At 47.3% G+C, this 15,067-nt stretch overlaps 1 protein-coding gene and 1 non-coding gene across 3 annotated transcripts; one reads left to right on the top strand and one right to left on the bottom strand.

The window, feature by feature from the left end:
* Positions 1-1,099: 1,099 nt before the first annotated feature.
* Positions 1,100-15,028, bottom strand: CINP (cyclin dependent kinase 2 interacting protein). Of its 2 annotated transcripts, none has more exons than XM_068540306.1 (5): positions 14,948-15,028; positions 11,462-11,630; positions 9,001-9,130; positions 2,614-2,743; positions 1,100-1,684 (listed from the first exon to the last, which is right to left on the bottom strand). In XM_068540306.1, exons 1-5 carry the CDS (start codon positions 14,952-14,954, stop codon positions 1,482-1,484), a joined length of 639 nt encoding a protein of 212 aa, XP_068396407.1. In that variant the 5' UTR covers positions 14,955-15,028; the 3' UTR covers positions 1,100-1,481. The 2 variants fall into 2 exon arrangements, with proteins under 2 accessions (XP_068396407.1, XP_068396396.1); XM_068540295.1 differs by lacking the exon at positions 14,948-15,028 and adding an exon at positions 14,112-14,241.
* LOC137753350 (U5 spliceosomal RNA) lies at positions 9,888-10,003 on the top strand. The gene has a single exon (XR_011071456.1). It is a non-coding gene; the product is annotated as a U5 spliceosomal RNA (small nuclear RNA).
* Positions 15,029-15,067: the final 39 nt, after the last annotated feature.

The raw sequence follows: 15,067 nt of genomic DNA, 5'->3' as shown, positions 1-15,067 counted from the left end.
ACAAAAAGGCCTCCATGCCCAGGAGCCCCACTGGGCCCCGCTCAGTTTCAGCACATCCTGTGGACTCAGGGGCACTTATCGGGAACCCAGAGCCGCGCGAAACCACTGGGGGTCCAGTCCTGGGGTCCTGGAGCGTGGGGGTTAGGACTTCAACACACGACCTTGGGGGGACGTATCCAGAGCATGGCACCTCTCAAGTACACATGTGAGCTGCTGGGCATTCAGGGAGCTGAGTGGCTCTGCTCCAGAGGTGGTCCAGACCCAGGTCGCTTCCGCACCTGGGTTGCCCTCTTCCCAGAGGTCTCGGAAGGCTCGCTGCCTCGTGTGTGTGCTCCATCGCCTGGGAAGTGAGGAGGGGCAGGAGGAGGGCCCGTCCCACCTGTCTGGCTCAGGACTGCAGCCTGCTGTCTAAGCTGCAGGAAGCAGGGGGCAGGCTGCCACTTGTGCCAAATGCTGACCAGGTGGTTTCCAGACTGCAGGACATCTGACAGGCTGCTTTTCTGAGGGTTAGATTTTAATAAATACTGCAAAGGAAAGAGAAATTCTAAGACATGTTGCCTTTAAATGCTTTGGCTACGCCAACTTACAGAGTGAGATATCCTTTCGCTCAAAATACATTCCCATCATATATAAAGTCTTTTATTTTGGGAATATTTTCTTTCTTTGCCTGGGAAGCACTTGTTCTTTGCCTAGGATGCTAGAAGTTCAGTTTCATGAGGCTACATCCTGTATCACACAGCATGAAGTTTCTTAGATTTCTGTTTCTGGGGAGCAATGGCAGGACTGACCCCTGATACCTGGTTGCAAATATTGCCAAACTATAGGATTTATGCCCAGAGAATGACATGGAAGACACTTCACTTGGCCTGTCACAGCCTCAGTACAAAAATAGGGGTAATTTTTTGGGAACCAGTTTTCATTTCCATGATGCTGGTCTTTGCTCAGTGACTCTACAGTACTTTAAAGATTAGTTGTGATTACAAAACTAATACGGTCCCACAGTTTAAACAATATGCAAAAATATTAAACCAGGGATTTTCTACATAAATGTAATCTATGTAAAATACACCTAATTTACAAAAACAATATCACTTAGTCATTCTGTTGAGGAACTCATTTATTTCGGGCAGAAGTCTTCGTAGTGACACATTCACAATAGGTGCAGATGACGCTGAGTGGTGGACGGCAGGCAGCAGTGATAACCGCAGAGAGCTGGTGAAATGATCAGGTCTGGAAGATCCTAAGGTCAGTGGGTGGCTGCGCCAGAGCACAGGGCGTGGTCCCGGGGTGCGACAGGGGCCGTGATCCCAGGATGCGGCATGGGGCGTGATCCCGGGGTGCGGCAGGGGCCGTGATCCCGGGGTGCGGCAGGGGGCGTGATTCCGGGGTGCGGCACGGGGCCCACCCGAAGGAGCGTCCGCCGTGGGAGCTGCAGAAGCTGAGGTCCAGAGCCCGGAGGTGCGCGGAGCCGTGCTGGGAGGTCACAGCGCTCGGTGGCCCGTTTCAAGCAGCATGCTTTCCAGAAGCAGCGTGCTGTCGGCCTCCAGGTAGGGCTGGTGCAGCCACATGGAGAGGAAGCTCAGCGCCAGGTCGCGGTCGGCCGTGTGCGCCAGCTGCTCCACGACGGTGCGCTTCAGGCGGAGCTCCCGGCCGTACATGTCGGAGAGCTTGCGGGAGACCTCATCTGAAAGGAACGTGAGCCGTCCTTGAACAGTGGCGTTCAAGGGGGTACCCCTGACTAGGGACGACCCGCCACTGTTTTTTTTTTTGGCCACGCTGTTCAGCTTGCGGGACCTTAATTCCCAGACCAGGGATGGAACCCGTACCCTCCGAAGTGAAAGCACTGAGTCTTAACCACTGGACAGCCAGGGACTTTGCAAAGCTCCTCCTTAAAAGCTAGAGTCAGCGACAGCACAAGAGGAAGAAGGGCTCCAGCCGGTGCAGATTAGAATCAGATAACATGGTAAATAAGTGTCATGAAATCAAAAAGTACCTGTTACCTTTTCCACTCGACTCTTAGGAACTGGCAATCATTATACATAGCAGACTGACCTCAAACTGACAATGTTCAATAAACACGTTACATTAGGTGATTTTCTCCCTTATTTAAGTCTCAAAGCAACATCAAATAGCTTAGTCCTTCTTTTAAACTAATAAAGCAAAAAAACAGCTCTTACCTCACAGCTTATTTAAGTAATGGAGTTTGTTTTCCCAGCAGTCTTCTTCCATGGGGCTGGCTGAAGTGACCCCCCCAACATGTACTTTTTAAATAAAACAAAACAAAAAGCAAAAACCCATCCTTCTTGAAAAACAAAAACGAGATTGCTGCCTCTACAGAGGAGGCAAAGTGCATTCTACCTGTTGGCCTTAAAGGGCTAATAATGGCAACTTGCTTCATGGGTCTCTAATTACATTTAATATTCCTTGCTGATTAGTAGGTAATTAAAGGCAAGAAGAAACGCTCCTCTAAGATGTCCTCATCTCCTTCCTTCCCAATGGATCCTCTTCAATTGAATTTCAAAGCCTGTCAGCTTCTTAGAGGGCCAGATCTAAATGACACCAAATGCTTTCATAACCTACCCCTGAAAAATCAATGCAGAAAGAACTACTTACAAAAATAGGCTGTGGGCCACGTGTGGAACAGGAGGGGCCGTTTTCCCTCCTCCCTGTAATGGTAATCTTCTAGTTCACAAATCCCCTTGGTAGTGGAAGACAGCTTTTCCATTTTCATCTGTATTTTGGTCTGAAAAGATATTAATTTAGAATATGAGATTACTATTTAAAATCCTGTCTTAGATTCAATAACTCTAATATTTCAAAGCTAAGAAATGTAAGTCTGTTGAGATCGTAAGTCCAATGATCCAACACCATTAACTCCATGTGCAGCAAATTTCCAGGGAGAAGGAGACTGACAGTTGCTATGACTTCACTAATTTGGATTACTTCAGTAATAAAGCCCACATCTCCAGTGCTGGAGAAGAGGAAGCTTGCTGGGTCCCGCTTCATTAAGATTTCCAAACATCACTAATTTTTTAGCACCAAAGACCTGGAGGGGTGGCAAGGCAGGCTCTCGCTTTTACAGAATGAAAGGAGAAGAGGCATTAAATGAGCTCATTTCTGACTCTTTTTTTAAAACTTAATTAATTAATTTATCTTTCGCTGCGTTGGGTCTTCGCTGCTGCACACGGGGGCTACTCTTCATTGCCGTGCGTGGACTTCTCATTGCAGTGGCTTCTCTTGTCGCGGAGCACAGGATCTAGGCACGCCGGCTCAGTAGTTGTGGCTCGCAGGCTCTAGAGCACAGGCTCAGTAGTTGTGGCGCACGGGCTTAGTTGCTCCATGGCATGTGGGATCTTCCTGGACCCCAGGGATCAAACCCGTGTCCCCTGCCTTGGCAGGCGGATTCTTAACCACTGCACCAACCAGGGAAGTCCCTCATTTCTGACTCTTATGAACTGCCTTTGAGTTTAATGCCAAAAGCTCGGCCTCTGTGCACCAGTGTCGAGTCAAATCTCGGAGACAGAGTTTTGGGTGAAGTAGAAAAGAATAGCTTTATTGCTTTGCCAGGCAAAGGGGGACACAGCGGGCTCCTGCCCTGGAAAACTATGTGTCCCCAATCCGGGAGGATTTGATGAGGGGTTTTATAGCAACAGTTCAAGGGTGGGGTTGCTGGTAAGATTAGAGTGTGTGTGGGGCCTGCACTCCTTTAATCTGGTCTCACGTGGTCGTCTCCTAATCTTGATGAGCTTCTCTGGTCCCTTTAATCTTTCTTTCTTTCTTTTCTTCCTTCCTTCCTTCCTTCCTCCCTCCCTCCCTTCTTTCTTTCCTTTCTTTCCTTTCTTTCTTTCCTTTCTTTCTCTCTCCCTCCCTCCCTCCTTCTCTTTCTTTCTTTCTTTCTTTCTTTTTCTTTTCTCTTTCTCTCTCCCTCCCTCCCTCCCTCCCTCCCTCCCTCCCTCCCTCCCTCCCTCCATCCATCCATCTATCTATCTATCTATCTATCTATCTATCTATCTATCTATCTATCTATTTATGGCTGTGTTGGGTCTTTATTTCTGGGCGAGGGCTTTCTCTAGTTGTCGCGAGCGGGGGCCACTCTTCATCATGGGGCGCGGGCCTCTCACCATCGCGGCCTCTCTTGTTGCGGAGCACAGGCTCCAGACGCGCAGGCTCACTAGTTGTGGCTCACGGGCCCAGTTGCTCCGCGGCATGTGGGATCTTCCCAGACCAGGGCTCTGTAGTTGTGGCTTACAGGCCCAGTTGCTCCGCGGCATGTGGGATCTTCCCAGACCAGGGCTCTGTAGTTGTGGCTCACAGGCCCAGTTGCTCCGCGGCATGTGGGATCTTCCCAGACCAGGGCTCGAGCCCGTGTCTGCTGCATTGGCAGGCAGATTCTCAACCACTGCGCCACCAGGGAAGCCCCTGGTCCCTTGAATCTCGCCTCAGGTGGTTTCTTGGCTGCTCTTCCTTTGCTCAGCAACTGTTGGAACCTGCCCTTTGGAACTCAGGGAAGGTCATGGAGGCTGGAGTCTTGTCTACAAACAAGAAACGGGGGACGGAAAGGCTTCCATGCCCAGGAGCCCCACAGGGTCCTGCTCTGTTTCCAGTTTACTGAAACCTCTTTGAGGCTTGTTTCCTTGTTTATAAAATGATAATAATGAAAGGCAGCCCTACACACTTCACACAGGAAGGAAATGGTGAGGACGTGACATGGACGGTACCTCAGTGTACGCCAGGCTCTGTGCTGCGGCACAGACAAAGTGCCTGCTTCCACAGGGGGTCGGGGGACTAAGTTAGTACTTGTGGAGCACCTGGTCAGAGCTACGTAAGGGTTTGTTAAGTAAAACAAATGGGTGAAGTAACAAAGATTCCAGATATCAGCAGCATGGGTCTACTAAGACCACAAGTCTAGGTCCTAAGTATGGACTTAGCTTTATGTACACAGGGGGTATAAGCAAAGATATATAAATCGTCAAAATCTTAATTCCTGGGCTTCCCTAGTGGCGCAGTGGTTGAGAATCCGCCTGCCAATGCAGGGGACACGGGTTCAAGCCCTGGTCTGGGAAGATCCCACATGCCGCGGAGCAACTAGGCCCGTGAGCCACAACTACTGAGCCTGCGCGTCTGGAGCCTGTGCTCCGCAACAAGAGAGGCCGCGATGGTGAGAGGCCCGCACACCGCGATGAAGAGTGGCCCCTGCTTGCCGTAACTAGAGAAAGCCCTTGCACAGAAACGAAGACCCAACACAGCCAAAAATAAATAAATAAATAAATAAAAAATAAAAATAAAGGAATTCCTTTAAAAAAAAAATCTTAATTCCTTGCACTTAGTCCTTCAACCACCCTCCAATTACATCTGAAGAGGCATGCACTAAATTTAGCGAACATTAATTTTTAAAGGACTAGACTCCTTTCCCAAATCTTTCCAGGTTCGATATTTCACTTGACCCAACCCCAAGAGGCAGGACTCATCATTTCCGTACCACAGGTGGGAAAATGCTCAAGGCTGCTGAGCTAGGGAAAGACGAGGCCAAGACTTGATACCACGCTTTCCGACCCCAAATCTCTTGACACCCAATCCTAAACTCTCTCCTCTGCGTCCTGCAGCAGCTCCACCTAATGCTAAGAAAAGCTGATAAAGGTCAGGAGAGCCAAGAAAATCCTGGAGGCTTGACACCGCTGGGCCAGAGGTGCCAGCCCCATTCTGGGGCTCATTCATCAATGACAATACCAAAGTCTCACGCACGTGCAGCCCTAAAGTGACAGCAGCTGGACACGCTCTCAGCTCCACGTCCCCTCCCAAAGCCAACACCCCACACCTTGAGATGTTCGTCCAGCTTAGGGACAAGGGTGCCTCCACCCTCTACCAATGTCAGATTCAAGACAAAGTCAAGTCTGGGAAACCATTCTCTCTAAAGGATGGAGGAAAATAGGAAAAATAATATCAATATCCTTATAACATCAACATGGTTTTGAACCTAAGAATGAGAACTAATTCTCAAATCACTTTATTTTACTTTATATTTTGGCCGCGCTGTACGGCTTGCGGGATCTTAGTTCCCCGACCAGGGATCGAACCCAGACCCCCAGCAGTGAAAGTGCAGTCTTAACCACTGGACCACCAGGGAAGTCCCTCAAACCACTTTAAAACAGAATAAATTCACTGGAGCAGAACTTTGGGGCCTGACAACTAGCACCCATAGTCAGCCCAGGCTTTGTCTGAAGACCTTGGGAACTCAGGTCACTATGGGCACGCAGTCACCTAAAACCTTGCAGCCACTTTCAGCTGCCCTGCCAGGCCACGCCCTCTCACCCTGGACCCGTGCTGTGGGTAGAGGGACCAGGGACAGGACGTGTCACCTGTTACTGCTCAGTCCCTCAAGCCGCTGGCTGGATGTTCTGGACCTTGACTCTACCTCCTAACATCCTCCCAGGCCGTCCCTCCTCCGTGCGGGTCAGTGGGACTGAGGAACGGGTCCCGTGGTACCAGACAGCCACTTAACGGGGAGAACCAAGGATGGACAAGTAAAACCCGTCACTCATTCCTAACATGCCTGAAATGGAAGGCAAAATGCCTCTTCCCCCTCGTCCTGCGCAGACGCTCTTCCCTAACGAGGTGTGCATATGTATAGAGTTATAAATGAGGACTTGTGAACTAAAGAAAGCCAAATGGCATTTAGAAACAAAATCCTTCCCAGGGTTTTCACATTTTATAAAAGTCACATTAGTATATGTCAGAAGTGTTTCTCGTTTTAACCCAGTTTGGGGATTCTGTGAAACGTTTTATGCCAGAAAGGAAGATGGAAGGTCAGGGATGAAGAGGTTCTGGTGGGAGCGTTGCCACATCTAACGAACGACAAACGACCGAGCCCAGCATCGTGTGTGTAACTTTGTTGGCTGTTTAAAGTATTTCAGTATACACAGGGAACTGTATTCAATATCCCGTAATAAACCATAATGGAAAATGTCGTGAGAAAGAATATGTATTTATATGTCTAACTGAATCACTTTGCTGTACACCAGAAACTAACACAACATTGGAAATCAACTATACTTCAATGAAACAACAACAACAAAAACTGACAATTAAAAGCTAAGTGTGGGACTTCCCTGGTGGCGCAGTGGTTAAGAATCCGCCTGCCAATGCAGGGGACACGGGTTGAGCCCTGGTCCGGGAAGATCCCACATGCCAGGGAGCAACTAAGCCCGTGTGCCACAACTACTGAGCCTGCGCTCCAGAACCCGCGAGCCACAACTACTGAGCCCACATGCCACAACTACTGAGCCCGCGTGCCCCAACTACTGAAGCCCACACGCCTAGAGCCCATGCTCTGCAACAAGAGAAGCCACCGCAATGAGAAGCCCGCGCACCACAAGGAAGAGTAGCCCCCGCTCACCGCAACTAGAGAAAGCCCGTGCGCAGCAACGAAGACACAAAGCAGCCAAAAATAAATAAATAAATAGATTAATTAATTAATTAAAAAAAAGCTAAGTGTGACCAGGAAATAAATAAATAAAATATTTCAATATAGGAACTTAGCTATTCAGTTTCTTCTCTTTCAAGCAATATGTGTGCCCACGCTTGGTCCAAACAAAACCACTTGCCATAATCAAATGGGTTAATTTGGGGAAAAAAACATACACGTGGTCAGTTTTCAATTGGGTTGTTCTGGAAATTTCAATTGATTACTCTGCCTGTGTTAATTCTCTACTGGTCCAGAAGTCTAGGTCTAGAACTCAACTACTGGAGACACAGCTGTGAACCTGGAGATAAAACAAAGAAAACACCAAGCCCACACACCTTATCCTCCAGGCTTCCTGTGAGTGGGGCTTAAAACAAAGTGACTGATGACCCAGGCCTGTCTTGTTCCTGCTTGAGCACCAGGTGGAGAGCCTGGGCAGGGGGGCAAATGTTTCTTATCACAGCACAACCCGAAGGCAGCATCACAAAACAGACAGGACAACTACAAAAACCTACTCATTTATTTAGAGGAGACAAATAGCCCCATACACGGCAAAATATCCTGAAGACAGTATTGCATTTCAATCATAGAAAAGGCTAAATCACCAAAATGTTCTCAATGCACTATTTATTTTTCTCATTTTAATGTTTCAGAAACCATTACATCTTACAATGGATATGATGTTTAAAAGGGCAGTGCTTCTTTCCTGAAAAACTCTTAAACCTATAGTCTGCCTCATAATACGTGGAACCCTAACTTTGAATAAGTGGTATCTTGAAGAAATACAATTATATTTGACATATTCTGTTTAAAAAGGCAAGGAAGCATGTAAAACATTAGAAACATTTCCATCAAGAAAGGTTAAACTATACAGACTTTCTATGTTTGTGGGGAGCTTTAGTTAGTTAGTTCAAAGGTGTGCAACACCTTATCCCTGTGTCTGGTCGAGATGAGGTGCTTCGTGCACACGTGGCGGCCAGCATGGTGGGTACTGACACCCAGACTTTAGTTCAACAACATATAAGAGCATCTCTTACGTGCGAGATCAAGCCTCACAGGTCCAATCCAGCTCAAAGCCTATTTCTGTGCGTCCCTTGAGCTAAGAATGGGTTTTACATTTTTAAGTGGTTGGAAAAAAAAAAAAATCAAAAGCAGAATATTTTGTGACACATGAAAATTATCTGAAATGCAAAGTTCAGCATCCATAAATAGAGTTTTATGGGAACACAGCTGCACCCACTCGCCTCCGTACTGTCGCTGAGTAGAGGTGAGAGTGCCTGCAGGGTCCCCAAAGCCTGACACACTTCCTGTGGAGCCTGGGAGTGGGTGAAATTGCCCTGGCAACACGCAGGACCAAAAGAACCAAGGTCTAGGACAGCATCTTGGGAAACAAGATTTATGGGACACGTAGAGCGAGAGAGACCAACAGAGGAGGTTGAGGAAGGAAAAACGAAAGCCTGGTGAAGGAAAGCACGACCCACCACGTGGAACGCTGCGAGGCGCTCGTGCAAACGCGACACCCGGGGATCCCTGCACCTTACCAAAGCATCCAGGGTGGTCTGCAGCCCCTCGCACAGCATCTCGAGCTCCCTGCTGTATTCTGGGTGCTCCTTTTCTGCATTTTCATCAGAAGCCAGGCTGCTGCTCTCTAATCCTACCGTGTCTTTGCTCCTGGACAAGATGGAAACGAGTGGGAACAAAATACACTCCACAGGCTTGCCTCATTTCGTCGTGGTGAACCCTCGAAAACTCAATATCCATGTACTTATGTCATCATCGACTTTTTCCATTGGCGTCGTTTCACGTCATCACGTTTACATGTTATTTATATATACAACGAATGTGTCCATCCGCTACTCAGTTCTGCCCCAGAACAAGTCAGTTCAATCCAGCCCTGTGGCATCCTCAGGGGGTAAGACACGGACCATCTCCTTGGAGTCCAACAGCTAGGAATGCGTTTTGTAAGCGGAAGGCTGTGACCCACAGCGCCTGAAATTAATCTAGTGGGGCCACAATCAACAATTAAGGAACAAAATTCGGGACTTCCCTGGTGGTCCAGTGGTTAAAACTCTGCGCTTCCACTGCAGGGAACATGGGTTGGATCCCTGGTCGGGGAACTAAGATCCCACATGCCGTGCGGCACGGCCAAAAAAAAAAAAAAAAAAAAAAAAAATTTAAGGAAAAAAATTAAACATTAGAATAGAAAATATCAGAGAGCATCTTACGCAGTAAGGTAAGAACTGCTTCATGGAACTTGCTGAGCAGGAAAAGGCAGCAGAGGGCCGACGTGTGTGATGTGTTTGAAAGAACTGGAAAGAGCCAGGGGCCCAGGCCAGAAAGTTAAAACTCTAGACCCTGGCCCGTAGACAAAGATATACAAATATATAATTACAACACTGAGAAATTAAAACTACACATATATAGATCCATACTCATGTTTCTCTTCAGATCATATAAATCTTTCGCATTTTACTAAAGATGCTCGTGGGTAGGAACAAGCTTGAGTCTTGCTTACATTTTTGGAGGCCTTGCATAAGCAAAGCTGATTAAAAAAAACAAAAACATAAATATAGGAAAGTGCAAGAACAGTAAAGCAAATCTTCCAATTAGAATTGGCAACTGCCAACAGTTTTTTTTCATAACTCCTTTGTCTTTTTAGAAGAACTTGCTAAGGGAAAACATGCCCCTGTGTGTCTCCTCTGCTCTGAATACCCCTCTCTACTTCTGACACCTGGTCATCAAAGGGAGGGGGGCGGTTCTCCACACCAAGCAATTCTCAGGTTCTCCGGACACCAGCCGGGTGTCTTACAATGTAACTCAATCCTGATACTGTCTACCAGAGACAGCATCAGATCACACAGGGTAAGGGCTCTGTCCCACAAGACTGCCCCCGTCTCAACTTCAGACACCAATCACAAGTTCAGGTTGTTACCTGTGCTTAGGACCGACTAGCTGTCAATTGGAAGTTCCCACGACCCCCTCCTTGGGTTCAATTAATTTGCTAGACCAGCTCACAGGACTCAGGAAAACAGTTTACTTTCTAGATTACTGGTTTATTACAAAGGATATACAAATATCCTTTATTCATATCCTTTATTCGTATCCTTTATTCATATACCTGTAGACAAGAGGTACTCAAGGCAAGGTCTGGAAGGTCGAGCAAAGGAGCTTCTGTCCCTGAGGAGTCTGGGGTACATTTCCCTTCAGGCACATGGAAGCGTTCTGGTTCCCCAACCCGGAAGCTCTCCAAACCCCCGTCCTTTTGGGTTTTTACGGAGGCTTCATTATGAAGGCATGATTGATTAAATGATTGGCCATCGGTGATTAATTCAACTTCCAGCCCTTCTCACCTCCCTAGAGGTGAGGTAAGGGGGTAGAGCTGATAGTGCCAACTCTAATCACGTGGTTACTGCCTCCCTCCTTAGGGTTTTCCAGAAGCCCCCTCATTAACACGAACTCAGGTGTGTAGAAAGGGGCTTGTTATGATGACAGGAGACTCCTTTCCCCTTTATCACTCTGGAGCTATTCCAGGAACTGGAGAACAAAAGAACAAATCTTAGCATAAGTAAAGATTCTCCCATTGCTCATATCCCTAAGGAAATTATAAGGGTTTTAAGAGCCGTGTGTCAGGAACAGGGACAAAGACCAAACATATATATTTTTTTACTATAAATCACAATACCACAGAAATAAAATGCAGCATTATGAAGTGATACTTCCTCCTAGAAGATACCAGTGTCATGAATTGAGTCTGTATCCTTCCAATCCATTTTTATAATTTTATATACAGATATAACCATGAACAATTTGTAGTATAATTTTGCATTTATAATGTACACACACAGTTCATACTTGCATGCATCATTTTATCACTTGCTTTTTCACTTTATATAATTTATCCATGTTCCTAGAGACTACCCTTCCCATTCTACAAGACTGCCATGAAATTTCTGCACAATCATTAAGGGTGAAGCACACAGAGCACACTTTGTAGGTACTTACAATAAACTCATTTTCAGGTTGGCAATATTATTTGCAGTGGCAAAACCTCCATCATTGAGGGTTTCCCATTTCAGGATTAAATTATGCCAATCGGCTGCATTGTCCTTAATTTTCCTTGCACTGACAGATAAGACAGGTTTTCTGGGCGTTGCACTTCCAAGAGTCTTTGCTGATAGGGAGCAAAAGAAACATAATATTATGAAATTCATGATCATGGTTGGGGGGAAAACCCAAACTGTTCTAATTTGCAACAGTAAAACTATCGGAAACACTACATCCACTGGACAAATCACGTTGTGGAAATGAAGACGTGTGGATGAATGTGAAAGTCCCTGGAACAAGACAAAACACAATTGTTTTTACATTTTTAGTTCTCACCAGATATATGAATCCTCTCGAAGCTTAATGGCTCCACAAAGTTTTACCCTGAGCACTTTGACCACTTTCAAAGGTTGGGAAGGAGGTGGAGCTGTGACTTTCTGCTACGGGGCTCCGATGCCCCTGCCTTACTGCGCCCACTCTCCAGTCTCTGGAAGTTTGATACCTGACGTTTGCTCGGAGCTTTGTGGGTCAGCAGAGCTCATCACTCCAACACACTGACAAGGCTGAACCCCAGAGATGCAGTGATGATCTCCACGCTAGGAATGCAGGAGGAGGTCCAAAGGCCTTCAGGACCTGGCTCCTCTGCCTCAACACTCACCTCAACCCCGACCTTGAAGCCCCTCGATCTCTAGCTAAAATCAACTACTGGCAGCTCTTGAAAAGTCCTTTGCATGTGCAGTTCTCTCTGCTAGAAAGCTCTTTCCTTCCTCGGACTAACGCTGCCCATACCCCAGGACTCACCCAGATCCCAGCTCCTGTGGGAAGCAACACCCAGACCACTCAGGCTGTTTGGGCCCTCCCAGCCCTCCTGTGCCCTCTCTTCTTCTCTACTTAGAATCCTTCAAAGGCGTCTCATGGCCCACAGGATAAGGTCCAAATTCTGAGAGAGGCCCCTTAAGCAATCTAGCACACACAATGGCGGTATAGTTTGGAGTCTAGACTCTGAAGACCAGAATGACTGGGTTTGAATCCCAGCTCTGTCACTGCCAGTTGTACAATCTTGGGTAAGTTAGTTAACCTCTCAGAGCCTCAAAGTGCCTATCTGTAAAATGGGGATAAAATATATCTACTACAAAGAGTTGATGTGAAGATCAGATAATATAGATAAAGCTGGGAATTCCTTGGCAGTCCAGTGGTTAGGACTCCACTCTTCCACTGCAGGGGGCGTGGGTTCGATCCTTGGTCGGGAAACTAAGATCCCACACGCCACGCAGCATGGCCAAAAAAAACCCCCAAAAAACATATACATATATGTAAAGTTGTGAGGGTGTGAGGGCCTGGCACGTGGCAAGTATCCAGCATAGGATGTATTACCACAAGGGCCTCTCCAACGTGTTTTTCCCACTACCACCAAGCAATAAACGCAATTCTGACACTATCTATCTGGAGGTGGCGTCAGATTCCACAAGTTAATGGCTCAGTCCTGTAACACTCTCCCCCGCCTCCACTTTAGACACCTGTCTCAAGTCCAGGTTGCCACCTGTACTTCTGACCTACCCGCTATAGGTTGGAGGTTCCAAAGACCCACCCCCCTCCCTAGGATTTGATTAATTTGCTAGGGTGGCTCACAGAAAACTCAGGAAAACATTTTACTTACTAGCTTACTAGGAAGAGCCACGTGGAAGAGATGCATAGGGTAACGTACGTGGGCAGGGGTACAGAGCTGCCAAGCTCTCTCCAAGTGCTGCTCTCCCTGCGTCTCCACCTGTTCACCAACCTGGAAGCTCTCACAACCCTCTGCTTTTGTTTTTTTATGGAGGCTTCATTACATGGGCAGGATTGATTAAATGACTGACCATTGGTGACTGACTTAACCTCCAGCCTCTCTTGCCTTGTTGGAGATGAGGGTTTGGGGGGTGGGGGTGGGACTGAAAGTTCCAGCTCTCTAATCACATGATTGGTTCCCCTGACAACCAGCCCCCATCCTTAGGTTACCTAGGAGCTCCACTTTTAAATATCATATTGATTTTTCATTCACTCTTTACTTATACAACTAACCAATATTCGCCAAGTGCCTACATTATGCCAGCTGTGGGGGCTGAAGTGACTGAATTAGATAGACCAGGACCATTTTCATGGAAATTACTTTCCAAAGATGAGGTGGATAACAGACAATTAGATGATCATCAGTTTAGATCATAAGTGCCACAAAATAAAACAGGGTCTTGTGTTAGCGTGAACCCTTGAGACGTTGTCATTTAGGCTGAAACCTGAATGATGAGAAGTCAACAGCAGGGGCCCTAAGGTGAGAATGAGCTTGGTGAGTGTGAGAAAAGAACAAGACCAGTGTGGCTAGAATGAAATGGAGAGAGAGGAGACAGTCAGACAGCTAGAAACTTATAGGCCAAGATAAGAAATTTGGGTTTATTCCAAGTCAATGGAAAGCAAGCAGTAAGCTTTGAGTTGGGAAGTGACATGATCTCATGTAGGTTTTTAGAAAGTCACTTCCACAAAGAAGTCCTCCTGGATCCGCAGGTTGGGTAAGGACTCACTGCACTATATATCTGGAACACCCTGTACTTCATTCAGCTTCATTCATGACACTCACCAGTGTAGTGTATTTGCTTGTTTAATGTCCAGTACATTCCTTGATAGACTGTTAAGTTCCACCAGAGGAGGGACTAAGACTGTCTTGGTCCCTCTCATAATCTCAGCACGTAGTAGGTGCTGACTAGAATGTGTTAAATGGAGAAAAATCTCTTACCACCTGTACTATAATCTTCTAAGGGTTTCCCTCCTCCAGTAGGGGCTCCTTGCGGGCGAGGACCACATGTGATTCATCGTGTCTGACCCATACCCAGCACATATTTAGGAACCAAAAACAATGTTCTGACTTCAAGAAACTCACAGTACTAGCTGGGAAAGAGATCAGTTATCAATCACAGGGCAGGGCAGTAGCACAGTGGCTACGTTACTTATCCCCTCCGAGCCTCGACTCCCCACCTGTTGACGTTACTTCATGGGATCGCTGTGCGCCTCAAACGAGCTGATCCACTGAAAGTACTTAGAACACGATTTGGCGCACAGTGAGCACTCGCTGAATGATAGCTTTTATTACAAGCAGAAAGCTCTGTGGCCGGGAATTCTGAGGGGAGTTCAGGGAAAGTGCTCCGCTGGTCCTAATTTATAACGACAATTACAATTTGAGTGTCAGGATCTGCGGACACTCCTTTGCATCATCTCGTTCTACACATGAAAAAATCGAGGCTCGGCAAAACTGACTCCCGGGCCGACCGCAGAGCCTGATCGGGGCCAGCGGGCTGGGCTGGGGCAAGGGACGGACCGCCATTCAACCCGGGAGGCCTCCGGCCTCAGGCCAGCCCGAAGATCAAACTATAACAATGGTACCCTCCCTGCCTGGGGGAACTTGCCCTTCTCACGCACCTTCCATGCTGGCCGCAGAGATCCCGGGAAAGAGACCCGGAGTCCCGCCCACGCACGCCGGAAGTTCGTCTACGTCACTTCCGATTTCCCCCCCGCCCCCTCCTGAGGCTCTGCCGCTCT

This window comes from Eschrichtius robustus, chromosome 1 (genome assembly GCF_028021215.1).
Source record: "Eschrichtius robustus isolate mEscRob2 chromosome 1, mEscRob2.pri, whole genome shotgun sequence".
In the NCBI taxonomy this organism is placed as follows: domain Eukaryota; kingdom Metazoa; phylum Chordata; class Mammalia; order Artiodactyla; family Eschrichtiidae; genus Eschrichtius; species Eschrichtius robustus.
Note: the sequence above shows the minus strand (reverse complement) of the source record. Positions and strands in the feature narration are given on the sequence as shown.

Excerpts from the sequence above, each read along its gene's own strand:
- CINP (XM_068540295.1), bottom strand. The coding sequence starts at position 14,148 with ATGTACTGGACATTAAACAAGCAAATACACTACACTG. Across the intron at positions 9,131-11,461 it reads AACCTGAAAATGAGTTTATT|GAGCAAAGACACGGTAGGAT; the intron begins GTAAGTACCTAC and ends CATCTTGTCCAG. Across the intron at positions 2,744-9,000 it reads AGACCACCCTGGATGCTTTG|ACCAAAATACAGATGAAAAT; the intron begins GTAAGGTGCAGG and ends ATATCTTTTCAG.